Genomic DNA, 19,372 nt, shown 5'->3' on the forward strand with positions numbered 1-19,372 from the left:
TTAATGATTTTAGTATCATTTATTCTGCTTTTCCATTGTGTTTGTCTTATTATCAATGTGAAATAATATTTTTCATATTTTAGATATAAATACCTTATTACTCCTATGAGTTGCAAACATTTTTTTCTATTGTTTGTTTCTGGGTTTTCTTTATGGTGTTTTAAAAGTTTTTTTCATAATCAAATAGTTATTTTTTTTCACACCTTCTGGTTTCTTGGCAAAAAGATCTAACACTTTTGGTTGCATATATTGGCCCCTAAGTACTTTTCCTAAGATTTTTGTATATGTATGTATGTATGTTAAAATTGTTAACTGACATTAATTTTGTATTAGTTAGGAGTTAACTTATTTTCTCCCATCAGTTGCATAAGCATCATTTAACTATGAACTACCATTTCCCAATGAAATAAAATACCGCCTTTATCAAATATTAAATTCTATTATACACTGGGCTCAATTTCTGGGTTTTTGTTTCTCTGAAATAAGTCTGTTTCTATACCATTCCCTACTGTTTTTAATTCTAGGGATTTGAAGTGTTTTTAAAAGCTGATAACATGACTTCCTCTCACTATTCTTTCTTAAAAGATTTCTTGGCTCTCGTTTTGCATTTATTCTTCTATGCAAGCTTTCTTGTGTTGTGTGCTCTTTGGGTAAAGCTTCTCATACCTCAGATAGCGGGTAGACCAGCAGTCTTTTTGTATGTTGTTCTCTGTGGGTTACCAGGAGACATCTCTCAGTATCTGGATATCCTCAGCTAAGAGGATTCTCAAGTTTAGTGGTAAAGGGAACCCAATCGGTTAGCTCTCCTGAAGCTCTTTGTGAGCCAGGGAGATGAGCAGATTGTCCCAGAAATGCTCATGCAGTTGATGCCTTTCTATTGGGGAGAGAGATGTCCATGGCTCTTTTGCTATTCCTATGGCCAAGCTTTTGTTATGGTTCTTAAAGTTCTGATTCTGGCCTCTGTCACCTGCTGTGCACAGGCAGGAGAGGTGCTTAGTAGTTGACCCAATGTTGTGACTGGAGATTATCAGGAATATATTCAAGCCTCCATCTTTCCAAACCACCTCAGGCTAACCTCACTTTATTTCTGACTTGTATTTTATTTGTCATTTATTTATTTTTAAAAATTTTAAAGTATTCTCTACACCCAAAGTGGGGCTCAAACTCACAATCCTGAGATGAAGAGCTGCATGCTCCACCAATGGAGCCAGCCAGTTGCCCCATTTATCATTCATTTTGACTTAGTATAAGCTTAAGTTGCAGGTAATAAGTATGATTAATATATTTTATGCTTTGATGGTTCTATTTTAATTTTTCTTTGTAGTGCTACTTATTTATCTGTTCATATCATTATCAAATATTTATTAACCACTTTGTATGTAGCAGCATTTAGCCTTGGAGTGAGGCATATGAGGGTGAATACACCTAGTCCCTATCTTCTCAGCAGCATTTTATGTAGTTTTTCACTTCTTAAAATATTTTCATTTGGCATCCACACTTTTCTGAGTTTCTGTTTTCTTCACCTTTGTCCCTTTTTAGTTTCCTTTGCTTGACCTTTCTCATCTAGACCCCCAAAATGATGGACCTCCATAGCTTAATGAGTCCTTTGGCTTCTCTAGCTCCATTTCAGGCCTTAGGTCATCCCATTCAGTATCATGGCTTTAAATATTTTAGCTATGATGTACTGATGTCCCTAAAGATACATGTATTTTCCCCTGAGTTTTAGCCTCAGATACCCAACTGCTGAATCTCCAAAACACTATTTAATAGGCATTTCAAAATTCACAAGACCACAACATATTGCAACTGTTTGGCCTCTTTGACTTTGCATTTAGTGGTCCATCTGCTCATCTTTCAGTTATGACTGGTTAAACTCCCTCATGTCATTCATTAACATGAATGATTTTTTTGTGGTCCCATTTTATTATAGTTCTATGTTCAATTTTCTTGCATGCTTTATAACATTCATGTCAGTGATTTTTTTTTAATCCTGGATTTTTAGCTTTAGCTTTTAACTGCAATACAATTTTTTTGTGTAGGGTTATCTTCATTTTGTGTTTTATCATTCATTCTTTTTTAAAAAAACTTTTTTTATTATGAAAGTACTGTGTGTTAATTTTAGAAAGCTTGAATAGTACAGAAAACGGGAAAAGTCCATGTAATCTCATCACTGAAAGTGACACTGACAATTTAGTATATGTTCTTTAACTTATCTCTCCATGTATGAATATTATTACTTAAAATACTTGATTTGTCATATATATATATATATATATACACACATATACATACACATACACACACACACACTAAAAACTACTTTTTCTCTTCACTTACTGTATAGTGAACATTTTCCAGTGACATTAAAGTTAGCCTGTAGATCATGAGTACATGGTATTCTGTAACACAGTTATGTCATAATTTGTCTAATTCCTTATTGTTACATGATTAGGTTGCTTACAGTTTGCTATTATAAACTGTGCTGTGATGAATGTGGATGATTTATATCCCCTGGATTATTTTTTTGGTTAAGTTCCAAGAAGTAGAATAATTCTCAAGCTGTGGAGTATAATAATTAAGAGCATTGACTTTGGAGTCAGATGGCCTTGGGTTCAAATCCTTACTTAGGTGTTTGTATATTTAGGCAAATTAGTTTATCTCTCTGAGTTTCCTAATCTGTACATTGAAGATAAATAAGTATTTATGTTTATGTTTATACTTACTACTTTTGAAGCACCTGGCTGGCTCAGTTGGAAGAGCATGTGACTCTTGATCTGGGGGTCATGAGTTCGAACCCTGCATTGGCTGTAGAGATTACTAAGAAATAAATAAACTATCATTACTGTTAGTTATCATGTCTCTTTACTTGCCTCTGGTCTGTGACAAGTTTTCATTCTTTCCTTGTTTTTCATTATATTTAGGGTTTTGAGGAGTATTAGTCATATATTTTGTTGAATGTTCTTCAATTTGAGTTTGTTGGATGATTAGAGTGGGATTATATTAGTATGGACTCATGGATATTTATTATATTCTTTGGTTATAATCCAGTACTACACTATTTATTTTGTTATTTAAATTATTTCAGCTTTGGCCATTCATTCTTTCATTCTTTTATTTTGGTTTCTCTGTGTCTTTTTGATATGTCTCCATCCTTTATTTTTAAATTTTTTTGAGTGCTACAGGATGCTCCAGGTTTATCTTTTGAACCCTGTTCCAATCCTAGAACCAGCCATTTCCCCTAGAATCCCTATTTTCTTTTATTGGGGTATATTATGTAGAAACCAGCTCTGGGTGCTGTGAGTGCTCATTGCTACTGGGGTGTCACTAATTCTAGTCCCTTTTAGTAAACAGAGTTAGGAAAAACTGTGGTATGTGTGCATACATACACATATATATCTATAATTACTTTTATATTTATCTGTGTCCATATTAAACTAAACATGAGTTCACAGTGATTGATGTCTCTGGCTCTGATCCAGTACCTCAGGGTTCATTCTAACCATCCTCCCTTTGCTTTTCTGTAACTTTGCACTCCAAAGTGAGAAGCTTGGCTCCCACCATCTGCCATCCATTTACTTATTTATTCAACCCCAGTATACATTACATGTAAACTATTTCAGAATTAACCCATATATCTTAGAAAACAACTTTATAAAATAAAGTACAGTTTTTATATATGGTTCCATTTGTCTTTAGCCTTATAGTTTCAGGTGAAGGCACCATCTTCTTTTTTTTTTTTTTTTTTTTCCAACGTTTATTTATTTTTGGGACAGAGAGAGACAGAGCATGAACGGGGGAGGGGCAGAGAGAGAGGGAGACACAGAATCGGAAACAGGCTCCAGGCTCTGAGCCATCAGCCCAGAGCCTGACGCGGGGCTCGAACTCCCGGACCGCGAGATCGTGACCTGGCTGAAGTCCGACGCTTAACCGACTGCGCCACCCAGGCGCCCCATAAAGTTACTTACATCAGTTCCTTTTTTTCACCCAGAGTTCTGATTCAGATGCTGTACTTTCAAGACTTCTTAATCTAAAGATTGATTGTATGTATATACATATGCATATATGATGTTAATATATGTATTATATATATAACATATAACAATATAATTGTGTAATATGGTGATATATATGATGTGTATATATGGTAATTTATTTATTCTTAGGTATTTTGTTTTTTCACCTTAAATGTATGTACTGTTCACTTTGTCACTTGTATGAAGCAGAAGTATATTTTTTCTTGCTTTTTTCTCCATTGTTTGAAATGCTACCTTTATCATATTTTCAAAATCTTATATATACTAGAGCTTTTCTGTTCCTTATTCTGTTTTATTTTCTCTTTCTGTTCAAGCTCCAAACATTATATACCTATGGTAATTTGAGCATCTGGTAGATTATTCCTCTTTTTGCATATTCATATTCACTTGTAATTTTATTTTTTTTTTAAGTTTTAGTTATTTTGAGAGAGAGAGAGAGAGTGAGCAGAGAGGGAGAGAGAGTGAATCCCAAGCAGGCTCTGTCCTATCAGTTCAGAGAGCCTGACACAGGGCTCAAACTCATAAACTATGAGATCATGACCTGAGCCAAAATCAAGATTCAGACACTTAACTGACTGAGCCACCCACGCATCCCCCATATTCACTTATAATTTTAATTATTTGCTATAATTTTCTTTATTTCAGGAACATTTTAGTGGATAAACCAAATGACCAATCTTCAAGGTGGTCCTCAGAGAGCAACTATCCTCCCCAGGTAAGATGAAGCTCCTGATACCATTTAGAAGTCAAAATTTAAATAGGCATTTAATTGACAGCAATTATCTGGAATCCATTAATAATTTATTCAGTCTTTGAAAATGTGAGGTAGATTTTTATTTTGTTTTTTGTTTTTTTTTTAGTTTTGAAAGAATGTTTATTTCATAGACAAATGCAGTGTGGAATTTGATGAAACATAGGCTTACTTGTGTCTCCTGGAGCATTTAAAATCTAATATGTGTTTTTTCCAGATAACTAATGATGCAAAATTAAGTTTCTTGATACCTTTTGAGGAAAATGTTAATGAAAAGAACTGGCTTAGGTGCTGTTACTATTTTGAGCAGTAACTGATCTCAGTGCTGATCTGAGAAGATGTTGTGACTTCTATTGTATTCAAACTCAAGTCGGTCTGTAAATGTTTAAGGAAATGTTAGTAAGTTGGACTTGGACTCAATGACTGCCTTTTAGGGAAAATAAACTTAATATAGTTTGTTATTTTACTAAAGTGGTATATTTAGATGATATCGAGACCATGAGCTAAATTCTTTCCTTGAAAAGTGCTGTCTGAGGTCATATGAATTTAAAAAGTCATTCTTTCGGTTATATTCTTTAAGCATTAACATATAATATGTCCATATCCTGGAGGAAATTAATGCTCTGATAGGAAAGCAGATGGGTAAGTAAATTCCAGTGTAATTTCTAGTGTAATTTTTGGAAACCTAATGTTTATACTTATTTTTCCTTTTATATATATTTTTAACTGCATATCTTTTGGATCACCTGGTACTTAAATGTTTAATTGCAAAATACACATCCAAAGAATATATATTCATAGTTTTTATATATAGTATAAAGAATAATAAAACAAGTATCTATTCATCAACTGTCTTTACAAAACAACCACAACCTGTTGAAGCTTCTTGTGAGTCCTGTCTTATATTTTTCTCCAACTCCTAGTAACTGTTATTTCATGTTAAGCATTTTCTCACAGGATCATACATGTGTATGTTTATACATATCCTATATTGGGGCGCTTGGGTGGCTCAGTCAGCTAAGTGTCTGACTCTTGATTTCGGGTCAGGTCATGATCTCACAATCATAAGATGGAGCCCTGCTTTGCGCTCTGCACTAGGCATGGAGCCTGCTGAAGATTCTCTTTCTCCCTCTCCCTCGGCCCCTTCCCAGCTTGTATGCGCACACACATGCTCTCTCAAAAAACAACATATAAATGTCCTTTTATCTGACTTTGATTTTTTATAAATATATAAATTGAATCGTTATAAATATTGATCTGCTTTTCTTTTGCTTTGTTATTTATTTATATATTTATTAATGTTGCTGAGTAGAATTGTAGTTTCTTAATTTTAACTACTGTGTAGTATTCCAGTGCAGTATAAATATGCCAAAATGTATTTATCCATTTTGCAATGGATAGGCTTTTCAGTTTTTTATAGTTGTTTGCTATTATGAATAGGCTGCTTATGAACATTTTTGTATGTTGTCTCCTGGTACACATGTATAAGATTTTCTTTATGGTGTATACCTTGGAGCACAATTGATGGATCATATGTTCAAAAAGGCTGTATAATTTATATTCTCGCTGACAGTATATGAAAGATGCTGTAGGGGCGCCTGGGTGGCTCAGTCGGTTAAGCGTCCGACTTCAGCTCAGGTCACGATCTCACAGTCTGTGAGTTCGAGCCCTGCGTCGGGCTCTGTGCTGACAGCTCAGAGTCTGGAGCCTGCTTCAGATTCTTTGTCTCCCTCTCTCTCTGCCCCTTCCCCACTCATTCTCTGTCTCTCTCTGTCTCAAAAATAAATAAAAAAACATTAAAAATTAAAAAAAAAAAGAAAAATGCTGTACATTGCAGTCTCCATATCACTTCTATATGGCTGATTTTTAGATTTTGCCAGTCTGTTAGATCTTTCATTATAACTCACTGTGGCTTTAATTTGCATTTTCCTGTTTACATTCAGACCTTCTTGCATTTGTCTGTGGGGTTATATTGTATGTTATTGGTACACACCCCCTCCTGTTCACACTGAGGTTGAATACATTGTGTTTTCAATCATGTTTTTCTTATTCATCTTTTCATTTTACTTGAGCCCTCAAATTTGGTGTGTTTCTGTTTTTATTCAGTTGTTTTTATGTCTTTTTCATTGAATATAATGAATGAATATAATCCTTTTCATTATTACTGAAATGGTGGTAACCTCTTTACTGTGAAATTTCTTTTATTTCTTATGGAACAGTATTTTGAAGGCAGTATTACTTAATGTCTTTTTGCTTATTCATTTGCTTATTTATTCAAAAGTTATTTAGTCAGCGCCCATGGGGTGCCAAACTTTATAGCAGTGAATTAACTATTGTCTTTCCTCTTAATGAGACAAGAAATACCCTGAATCAATTAATATTCAATGTGCTAAGTCTGAGAGTAGAAGTTACTTAAAGTTTTTGTGATTTAAAAGAGACTAACTTGGGATGCCTGGGTGGCTCAGTCAGTTAAGCGTCTGACTCTTGATCTCAGCTCCGGTCTTGATCTCAGGGTTGTGAGTTCAAGCCCCATGTTGGGCTCCACGCTGGATGCAGAGCCTACTTTAAAAAATAAGTAAATAAAAATAAAAGAGACTAACTTATCATGGAAATGGGTAACATGAATCTGTTTTCCCTCATTGTAATTACACATCAGATATAACTGGGGTTCCATGTAGCCAATCTCAAAGAACAGCAGTCTTGTCAGAAAAAATATAATTGAAAGTAATTTCTGATTTTACTTAGTTTTGTGTGAAACTGCCATATAGGATAGAATGGATATAGTTTTAAGGTATAGATATGTAGCAAGTAGTCTTGTACTCCTAGTGGATGTGAGCTAGGTCAATAATACTAATTCCAACGCTTATTCTTTTTTCTTTTTCTTCTTTTTCTTTTCTTTTTTTTTTTTTTTTTTTTTACTCAAACCATATCCTGAAAATTACTAAAAGGGCTGAGTTTTTAAATTTTTTTAAATGTTTATTTATTTGGGGGGGGGGGAGGGAGGGGAAGGGGCAGGGAGAGAGGGAGAAACAGAATCTGAAGCAGGCTCCAGGCTGTGAGCTGTCAGCAGAACCACAAGATCATGACTTGAGCTGAAGTCGGATGCTTAACTGACTGAGTCACCCAGGCACCCCTAAAAGGGCTGAATTTTTAAAAGATGCACACATACATAAAGTTTATGAAAGCTGGGACCCTAAATTGATGAATTCTCAGAATAATTAAACAGAAGAAATCTCCACCTCTGGGGGACTGTGGGAAGAGTTACATTGGCACTGAGTAGAGGAGGAGAAAATGAAGAAAACCTGGATAATCCTGGATGAACCTGATGATCCTGGATGTATAGTGCTCTTAAGGTTCTCAATAAAAGCAAGTGCAGATCCTCTCTGGAGATAGTTACCTTTCCCAAATCTTCAGGTAGTCTCCGTAGATCATTATTCAAGGAAAGTAAGCAGTACACACGCAAAAATAACCAAATGTACCAGGAAACAAGGTGCCTTTAGTAAGAACTAGGAAGAAATGATAGAGAAACCTTCAAAAACATTAGGTATAAGAAGTAAATGTACTAAAAGATACTGCAATTAAAATAACATACCGTATTTAAAGAAATAAAAGGTATTTGTAAGGAACAGGAAACTTTAAAAAATGATATAACATATTTGAAAAACAACCAAATAAAATTTCTTCAAATGAAAAATTTAATGAGAAAAATTAATTTTGACCGACTGTCCTACTAAGGAGGATGAAATAAGAAAAAAGATTTTTTTTTTGAAGGTGCAGTGTATTGGTAACAAGGAAGTAAAGAGTGATGGGGCCAAGATGAGGAAGATACAGGAACCCACATAGGAGACCTACTTTGGGGCCACTTTTCCACTGGGTATCTATTGACCCCTAAAGAAGTGGTTAAGATCCTGAAAAGCTGAACAGCACTTCTGACAAACTCTTGAGGCCAGGAAGATAAACATCAGAAATCAGAGTCTGGAATGTAGTAGATTCCCTTCTCTGATTTAGGATCCTGAAGCTATGTTAGAGGAGGAAGGGTGAACCAAATATACTCTCACCCTCACAGGGAAGCCCAGTTTCATATTATCTTAGTCCTTGAAATTTGATGAAAATAATCAAGAAGTGGTAGTGTCACTAGTCATAGACCTGCAGCACATATACCTCTTCTAGAGGAAGTTAATATCCTTGGCATCTAGTTATTTTTAGTTTTCCATATTTGATATCTACCAAAAATACGAGTTTACAGATAATAGAATTTTAGATACAGGTTTTAAAATAAGTGCCTTTAGGGGCACCTGGGTGGCTCACTCGGTTAAGCATCCAACTTTGGCTCAGGTCACGATCTCACGGTTCGCAGGTTCGCCCCCCCCCCCCCCCCCCCGCCATCGGGCTCTGTGCTGACAGCTCAGACCCTGGAGCCTGTTTCGGATTCTGTGTCTCCCGCTCCCTCTGTTCCTTCCCTGCTCACACTTTGTCTCTCAAAAATAAATAAACGTTAAAAAAAAATTTAAATAAGTGCCCTTAGTGTCTTAAAGGAAAAAAAAGAGATGAAAATCAATAATGAAAATTTTGAGTTTAGGAAGATGGCAGCGTAGGAGGACGCTGGGCTCACCGCGTGTCCTGCTGATCACTTAGATTCCACCTACACCTGCCTAAATAACCCAGAAAACCGCCAGAAGACTAGCAGAACGGAGTCTCTGGAGCCAAGTGCAGATGAGAGGCCCACGGAAGAGGGTAGGAAGGGCGGCGAGGCAGTGCGCGCTACACGGACTGGCAGGAGGCAGCCGGGGCGGAGGGGCGGCCCGCCGGCCAAGCAGAGCCCCCGAGTCTGGCTTGCAAAAGCAGAGGGGCCGGATGGAGTGTGTTCTGACAGCAAGCGGGACTTGATATCTAGAAGGTTATAAGCTAACAGCTCTGCTCAGAGAACCGGAGAGCTGGAGGACAACAGGAGGGAGAGTTGTTGAGCCCCGGACAACAGAGCTCAGCTTGGCGGGGAACAAAGGCGCTCACCAGCGCCATCTCCCTCACCTATCCACCAGCCAAAATCCCAAAGGGAACCAGTTCCTGCCAGGGAACTTGCTTGCACCGCGCAAACACCCAACGCTGTGCTTCTGCGGATCCATCCCTCTGGTGGGTCTGACTCCCTCCCGGTGCTGCAGGGCCCCTCCCGAAGCGGATCTCTGAAGGAAAAGCGAGCTGAGCCTGCCCCTTCCGCCCCCGTGCACCTTGCCGATCCACCCCAGCTAATACGCCAGATCCCCAGCACCATAAGCCTGGCAGTGTGCAAGTAGCCCAGACGGCCCACGCCACCCCATAGTGAATCCCGCCCCTAGGAGAGGGGAAGAGAAGGCACACACCAGTCTGACTGTGGCCCCAGCGGTGGGCCGGGGGCAGACATCAGGTCTGACTGCGGCCCCGCCCACCAATGCAAGTTATTCGAGACAGCACAGGGGAAGTGCCCCGCAGTCCCGCACTACGGGGACTATCCAAAATGATGAAACGGAAGAATTCCCCTCAAAAGAATCTCCAGGAAATAGTGACAGCTAATGAACTGATCGAAAAGGATTTAAACAATACAACAGAAAGTGAATTTAGAATAATAGTCATAAAATTAATTGCTGGGCTTGAAAACAGTATAGAGGACAGCAGAGAATCTATTGCTACAGAGATCAAGGGACTAAGGAACAGCCAGGAGGAGCTAAAAAATGCTGTTAATGAGCTGCAAAATAAAATGGAGACGACCACAGCTCAGATTGAAGAGGCAGAGGAGAGAATAGGTGAACTAGAAGATAAAATTATGGAAAAAGAAGAAGCTGAGAAAAAGATAAAAAAACAGGAGTATGAGGGGAAAATTAGAGAACTAAGTGATGCACTAAAGAGAAATAATCTACGCATAATTGGTATTCCAGAGGAGGAAGAGAGAGGGAAAGGTGCTGCAGGTGTACTTGAAGAAATAATAGCTGAGAACTTCCCTGATCTGGGGAAGGAAAAAGGCATTGAAATCCAAGAGACACAGAGAACTCCCTTCAGATGTAACTTGAATCGATCTTCTGCACGACATATCATAGTGAAACTGGCAAAATACAAGGATAAAGAGAAAATTCTGAAAGCAGCTAGAGATAAACGTGCTCTAACATATAAAGGGAGACTCGTGACCAATCTCTCTACTGAAACTTGGCAGGCCAGAAAGGAATGGCAGGAGATCTTCAATGTGATGAATAGAAAAAATATGCAGCTGAGAATCCTTTATCAAGCAAGTCTGTCATTTAAAATAGAAGGAGAGATAAAGGTCTTCCCAAACAAAAACTGAAGGAATTCATCACCACTAAACCACTAAAAGAGATCCTAAGGGGTATCCTGTGAGACAAAGTACCAGAGACATCGCTACAAGCTTAAAACCTACAGACATCACAATGACTCTAAACCCATATCTTTCTATAATAACACGGAATGTAAATGGACTAAATGCGCCAACCAAAAGACAAGTATCAGAATGGATAAAAAAACAAGACCCATCTATTTGCTGTCTACAAGAGACTCATTTTAGACCTGAGGACACCTTCAGATTCAGAGTGAGGGGATGGAGAGCTATTTATCATGCCACTGGAAGTCAAAAGAAAGCTAGAGTAGCCATACTTATATCAGACAAACTAGACTTTAAATTAAAGGCTGTAACAAGAGATGAAGAAGGGCATTATATAATAATCACAGGGTCTATCCATCAGGAAGAGCTAACAATTATAAATATCTATGCGCCGAATACAGGAGCCCCCAAATATATAAAACAACTACTCACAAACATAAGCAACCTTATTGATAAGAATGTGGTAATTGCAGGGGACTTTAACACTCCACTTACAGAAATGGATAGATCGTCTAGACACATGGTCAATAAAGAAACAAGGGCCCTGAATGATACATTGGATCAGATGGACTTGACAGATATATTTAGAACTCTGCATCCAAAAGCAACAGAATATACTTTCTTCTCGAGTGCACATGGAACATTCTCCAAGATAGATTACATACTGGGTCACAAAACAGCCCTTCTAAGTATACAAGAATTGAAATCATACCATGCATACTTTCAGACCACAATGCTATGAAGCTTGAAATCAACCACAGGAAAAAGTCTGGAAAACTTCCAAAAGCATGGAGGTTAAAGAACACCCTACTAAAGAATGAATGGGTCAACCAGGCAGTTAGGGAAGAAATTAAAAAATATATGGAAACAAACGAAAATGAAAATACAACAATCCAAACTCTTTGGGACGCAGCGAAGGCAGTCCTGAGAGGAAAATACATTGCAATCCAGGCCTATCTCAAGAAACAAGAAAAATCCCAAATACAAAATCTAACAGCACACCTAAAGGAAATAGAAGCAGAACAGCAAAGACAGCCTAAACCCAGCAGAAGAAGAGAAATAACAAAGATCAGAGCAGAAATAAACAATATAGAATCTAAAAAAACTGTAGAGCAGATCAACGAAACCAGGAGTTGGTTTTTTGAAAAAATAAAATTGATAAACCTCTAGCCAGGCTTCTCAAAAAGAAAAGAGAGATGACCCAAATAGATAAAATCATGAATGAAAATGGAATTATTACAACCAATCCCTCAGAGATACAAGCAATTATCAGGGAATACTATGAAAAATTATATGCCAACAAACTGGACAACCTGGAAGAAATGGACAAATTCCTAAACACCCATAGGCTTCCAAAACTCAATCAGGAGGAAATAGAAAGCTTGAACAGACCTATAACCAGCTAAGAAATTGAATCAGTCATCAAAAATCTCCCAACAAATAAGAGTCCAGGACCAGATGGCTTCCCAGGGGAGTTCTACCAGATGTTTAAAGCAGAGATAATACCTATCCTTCTCAAGCTGTTCCAAAAAATAGAAAGGGAAGGAAAACTTCCAGACTCATTCTATGAAGCCAGTATTACTTTGATTCCTAAACCAGAGAGACCCAGTAAAAAAAGAGAACTACAGGCCAATATCCCTGATGAATATGGATGCAAAAATTCTCAATAAGATACTAGCAAATCGAATTCAACAGCACATAAAAAGAATTATTCACCATGATCAAGTGGGATTCATTCCTGGGATGCAGGGCAGGTTCAACATTCGCAAATCAATCAACGTGATACATCACATTAATAATAGAAAAAATAAGAACCATATGATCCTGTCAATCGATGCAGAAAAGGCATTTGACAAAATTAAGCAACGTTTCTTAATAAAAACCCTCGAGAAAGTCGGGATAGAAGGAACATACTTAAACATCATAAAAGCCATTCATGAAAAGCCCACAGCTAACATCATCCTCAGCGGGGAAAAACTGAGAGCTTTTTCCCTGAGATCAGGAACACGACAGGGATGTCCACTCTCACCGCTGTTGTTTAACATAGTGTTGGAAGTTCTAGCATCAGCAATCAGACAACAGAAGGAAATCAAAGGCATCAAAATTGGCAAGGATGAAGTTAAGCTTTCACTTTTTGCAGATGACATGATATTATACATGGAAAATCTGATAGACGCCACCAAAAGTCTGCTAGAACTGATACATGAACTCAGCAAAGTCGCAGGATACAAAATCAATGTACAGAAATCAGTTGCATTCTTATACACTAGTAATGAAGCAACAGAAAGACAAAGAAACTGATCCCATTCACAATTGCACCAAGAAGCATAAAATACCTAGGAATAAATCTAACCAAAGATGTAAAAGATCTGTATGCCGAAAATTATAGAAAGCTTATGAAGGAAATTGAAGAAGATATAAAGAAATGGAAAAACATTCCGCACTCATGGATTGGAAGAATAAATATTGTCAAAATGTCAATACCACCCAAAGCTATCTACACATTCAATGCAATCCCAATCAAAATTGCACCAGCATTCTTCTCGAAACTAGAACAAGCAATGCTAAAATTCATATGGAACCACAAAAGGCCCCAAATAGCCAAAGTAATTTTGAAGAAGACCAAAGCAGGAGGCATCACAATCCCAGACTTTAGCCTCTACTACAAAGCTGTCATCATCAAGACAGCATGGTATTGGCACAAAAACAGACACATAGACCAATGGAATAGAATAGAAACCCCAGAACTAGACCCACAAACGTATGGCCCACTCATCTTTGACAAAGCAGGACAGAACATCCAGTGGGAAAAAGACAGTCTCTTTAACAAATGGTGCTGGGAGAACTGGACAGCAACATGCAGAAGGTTGAAACTAGACCACTTTCTCACACCATTCACAAAAATAAACTCAAAGTGGATAAAGGACCTGAATGTGAGACAGGAAACCGTCAAAACCCTAGAGGAGAAAGCAGGAAAAGACCTCTCTGACCTCAGTTGTAGCAATTTCTTACTTGACACATCCCCAAAGGCAAGGGAATTAAAAGCAAAAATGAACTACTGGGACCTTATGAAGATAAAAAGCTTCTGCACAGCAAAGGAAACAACCAACAAAACTAAAAGGCAACCAACGGAATGGGAAAAGATATTTGCAAATGACATATCGGACAAAGGGCTAGTATCCAAAATCCATAAAGAGCTCACCAAACTCCACACCCAAAAAGCAAATAATCCAGTGAAGAAATGGGCAGAAAACATGAACAGACACTTCTCTAAAGAAGACATCCGGATGGCCAACGGGCACATGAAAAGATGCTCAACGTTGCTCCTCATCAGGGAAATACAAATCAAAACCACACTCAGATATCACCTCACGCCAGTCAGAGTGGCCAAAACGAACAAATCAGGAGACTGTAGATGCTGGAGAGGATATGGAGAAATGGGAACCCTCTTGCACTGTTGGTGGGAATGCAAATTGGTGCAGGTTCTCTGGAAAACAGTGTGGAGGTTCCTCAGAAAATTAAAACTAGACCTACCCTATGACCCAGCAATAGCACTGCTAGGAATTTACCAAGGGATACAGGAGTACTGATGCATAGGGGCACTTATACCCCAATGTTTATAGCAACACTCTCAACAATAGCCAAATTATGGAAAGAGCCTAGATGTCCATCAACTGATGAAGGGATAAAGAAATTGTGGTTTATATACACAATGGAGTACTACGTGGCAATGAGAAAGAATGAAATATGGCCCTTTGTAACAACATGGATGGAACTGGAGTGTTATGCTAAGTGAAATAAGCCATACAGAGAAAGACAGATACCATATGGTTTCACTCTTATGTGGATCCTGAGAAACTTAACAGAAACCCATGGGGGAGGGGAAGGGGGAAAAAAAAAGGAGGTTAGAGTGGGAGAGAGCCAAAGCATAAGAGACTCTTAAAAACTGAGAACAAACTGAGGGTTAATGGGAGGTGGGAGGGAGGGGACGGTGGGTGATGGGTATTGAGGAGGGCACCTTTTGGGATGAGCACTGGGTGTTGTATGGAAACCAATTTGACAATAAACTTCATTTATTGAAAAAAAATGAAAATTTTGGCAGGGAATTAAAAAAAAAAAGAACCAAAATAGAAATGAAAAATAGAGTAACCAAAATTGCTGATTATAGTTGAGAATAAAAAAGAACTTTCCAGAAACACTTTCCCTTTTTTGTTGTTGTTGTTTATTTTTATTTATTTTGAGAGAATAAGCAGGGGAGGCACAGAGAAAGAGGGAGACAGAATCCCAATCAGGCTCCCTCCGATGCAGGGCTTGGACTCATGAACAGTTCAGATCATGACCTGAAGAGAAATCAGGAGTGTGATGCTTAACTGATTGGGGTACCTGGATGGCTCGGTTGGTTAAGTGTCTGACTCTTGGTCTTGGCTCAGGTTGTGATTTCACAGTTCATGAGTTTGAGCCCCATGTCAGGCCTGTGCTGATGGCATAGAGCCTACTTGGGATTCTCTGTCTGTCCCTCTCTCTGTCCCTCTCCTGCCTGTGTTCTCTCTCTCTCTCTCTCTCTCTCTCTCTCTCTCTCTCAAAATAGGGAAATAAAATGTTAAAGGTTAAAAAAATTAAAAATTTAGGGGCGCCTGGGTGGCTCAGTCAGTTAAGCGTCCGACTTCAGCTCAGGTCACGATCTCGCGGTCCATGAATTCGAGCCCCGAGTCGGGCTCTGGGCTGATGGCTCAAAGCCTGTAGCCTGCTTCCGATTCTGTGTCTCCCTCTCTCTCTGCCCCTCCCCCGTTCATGCTCTGTCTCTCTCTGTCCCAAAAATAAATAAACATTAAAAAAATTTTTTTTAAAAATAAAAATTTAAAATTAAGTAAAATATACTTTATGTAAAGTGGAAATATTATTGTCATAGATCACTGAAAAATAATTGCTAGTAATAATTTATATGACAGATACATACAATTACTTACCTTTGTAGCTTATTTTGATAATAAACTATTACTTGACCTGCCTATTTCAAAGCACTACTTAGGATATATAACTTAGTTCTATTATTTTGATTTTGGATAAGGAGAAACCTTATTTCATGAAGTGGTACCATATAATTAGTATGAGAATTGCCTCTATTTCTCCATATTTGTTTTTAATTATTCTAAATCTCCCCATAACCGTATATGGTGATTGTAAAGGTTTGGTGCATGTACTTTAGCTACTTTAGTGCCCTAAAACTCTGAAAAGTATTTCCATTTCTAATGTGTTTTGGTTTAATAGATAGTTGATTGTGTAATTTACAATAGTTATATTTTATAAAATCGGCATGAACACTGCATTAGTGAACACTGAGCCATTGCTTCTAGGGGAAATACAGGGTTAGATTCCTGTGTGCCTTTGGTCGTAACATTCCTGTTTACCAAACGGTATATGACCTTACATTATGTGTGTTTCTGTTTACACATATCTTATTTTATGTATATTATTTGTTCATTAGCATTGAACTTACTACAGCCATAGCACTATAACTTAATGTCTGAATGAAATGAAGCTTGAAATAAGAGTCCAGAGACCATGAATCACAATATGAGTGAGTCTTGCCACGGTGAAGCCAGAGAGTTTCCACAGTCATTCTCACGATCTGCCTGATGGCATGTGGCAGACCTCTGAGGAAGCTAAGGTTTTGTCTTAATTAGGTTTATCCAGAGAAAACTGAACATATTCTAAGAAACTTCCCCATATATGCCTTCCTATAGGTCCTGAGAACTCAGAAATGCTTCACGTAGAGGTGGCGCCCCAGGACTCTAGTTTCACTAGCTCTAGGTGCTCCCTTTGCTGCTCTGGGAGTGCAGTGGTCTCTTCGTTAGAGCTTTAAAAACCAGGTGGGCACTGAAGGAGGGATTGAAATTCCCCAGGGGCTCAGGGAACTTTGAAATTCTTTAGGGAGGGGGACATCACTGCCCCAGCCTAACACCTATTTCCTTTGAAAGGCACATCACATCCTTCTTGCATTTAGAAACATTAGACATGGCTTCAGCACTCTGCTTGGGGATCATTGTAGACAGCAAGATCAGCAGAAAGCACAAAAATATAAAAAAATATGGCACTAAGTAGACGGTATAAAGGATGCTTGTTTACTGTATGATAGAATTAAACCAAGAAGGCAGAGTGTCCCTTGTTTGACCTCAGCTGGGAGAGAGTGCATTGGGCAACTCAGACTTTTTTGTCGCTTTGCACATGTCTGGAAATGATTCTGAAAGTGCTGTAGGTATTGAAATCTGTAGTGATTTTGTTGTTGAAAATAAATTTTAGTGAGTAGGGGAATTCACAAATATGGAATCCACAAATAATGAGGAGTGACTGTATGGGATCTAATAATTCATTTATCATGTTTTGAACAGAGCTGAGAATCAGAAAGGAAAAAAAGAGGACTCTGAAAAACCAAAATCATTGTGATGAAATTTTAGGTCCTGAGGGCCTTTCCTAGAATCGACATTGATTTTAAGTTACTCTGTTTAGTTAGTTACTTCTTCACTTTTCAGCAACTGGATGTAACTTTGTGTATGGGGGCACAGCTCTAAAAGATAGGCACATTAACAGCAAGCTGACAAACAGAACAACTGACAAAGTGTCGTGATGGAAAAGATAGAAAAATCTAAGTAACAAATAGAAAAACAAAAGTGTAAAAAAAGAAAAAAGAGAAAAACAAAAGTGTAACATTTAGGGGTCTTTATTGGAAAAATAGATAATAATCTATATTTAGAGTGTATATTTCAGTAGATATTGCATACCTTCCTCAGTTTTACTTACTGGAATAAATAATAATGGTTTTCATTCTTGTCCTCATTTCTCTATCCATTGAAGCTTTGCCAGAAAGGACCCCACTTAAACTTTTTACCCTTTATTCTTTTTTTTAAATGTTTTTTAAATATTTATTTATTAAAATAAATGAGCGAGCATGGGTGTGTGAGGTGAGGAGGGCCAGAGAGAGGGGAAGAGAGAGAGAATCCCAAGCAGGCTCCGTGCTGTCAGCACAGAGCCCTACGCGGGGCTCAATCTCACCAACTGTGAGATCGTGACCTGAGCTGAGATCAAGAGTCCAAGCTTAACCAACTGAGCCACCCAGGCGCCCCTGAATGGAACTTTGATTCTAATTCTGATGAATTAGACTCTAAATCTTAAAGCTTTATGTGGTTTTGTGATTTTAACATTGTCCTCATTATGGTGGGTCCCTCTATTATTATTTTGGTATTGCTCTATAACAAATCACAGATTTAGTTTAAAGCCACTTCTAGGTTACAATCCCCCACGTGGGATTCTTTCTTCAGAGTATCATAAGGCTGAAATCCAGATATTGGTTAGGTTCTCGTCTGCTGGCCCTGAAGACAGTGAGCTTTGTTGTCAAAATTCAGTTTCTTGTGGTTATAGGACTGAAGTCCTTGTTTTCTTGCTGGCTATAAATTAAGAGCTATTCTTAGTTCTTAGACCATGCCCACATGCCTTACCACATGCCCCCCTTCATTTTCAAACGAGCAATGGTGCATCGATTCCTTCTTGTGCTTTGAATTTCTGACTTCTTGTCTCTGATCTCTAAACTCAGAGTTAAAGGACACACAATTAGGTGGGCCCACCCAGATAATCTCTGTTTTAATTAAAACGAACTTATCTGGAAACATAATTACATCTATCCGTACTACTTTCACTAGGTTAGTGTTTGATTGAATATCTGAGAGAGGTAGGTTTGTGTACAACAGGGACCAGGAATTATGCGTGCAGTACCTTCTCACCTTTTGTTTGTAGCTTTCATTCATTGAATTCAGTAGGTACAGATTTATTGGCTGCTATAAATAGGTCAGACTGTGTTGTAGGTGTTTGGGGTTTATCACTAAGGAAAATCAGTGAGGTCTAAGCAGGACACAACAAAAATTTCTGCTCTCATGGAGCTTATTTCTTGAGGAGAAAGACAATACACTAAATAATATATTCAGAGGTAAAAAGTGCTATTGCAATAATCCAGGCCAGAGATTTTGGTAGCTTTTGACTTGGTGGTAGTTGTCCAGATGATGAAAATTGCTTGTGAAAACACTTTGAAAAATGTAAGATCATATGTATACATTTTTAAGCCTTCTGCTAACGAGTAACCAAATGCAAAAAATGAATATTGCCTCTCTTCTTTTCTGAGTGGGTGTTATTTTTGACAAGGAAGAAAAGGTAGGGGAAATTACTGCTTTTATA

At 37.9% G+C, this 19,372-nt stretch overlaps 1 protein-coding gene across 1 annotated transcript in view; it reads left to right on the forward strand.

The window, feature by feature from the left end:
- Positions 1–19,372, forward strand: part of MKLN1 (muskelin 1) — a 186,907-nt gene that overhangs the window by 42,247 nt on the left and 125,288 nt on the right. The window contains exon 2 of the mRNA XM_047096606.1: positions 4,680–4,749. Coding sequence (XP_046952562.1) covers positions 4,680–4,749 — 70 coding nt within the window. The remainder of the gene's footprint in view (positions 1–4,679; positions 4,750–19,372) is intronic.

The sequence above is a fragment of the Lynx rufus genome, unplaced genomic scaffold, assembly GCF_022079265.1.
Source record: "Lynx rufus isolate CCGP_SWC_20201006 ecotype Redwood Valley unplaced genomic scaffold, mLynRuf1.p SCAF_4, whole genome shotgun sequence".
In the NCBI taxonomy this organism is placed as follows: domain Eukaryota; kingdom Metazoa; phylum Chordata; class Mammalia; order Carnivora; family Felidae; genus Lynx; species Lynx rufus.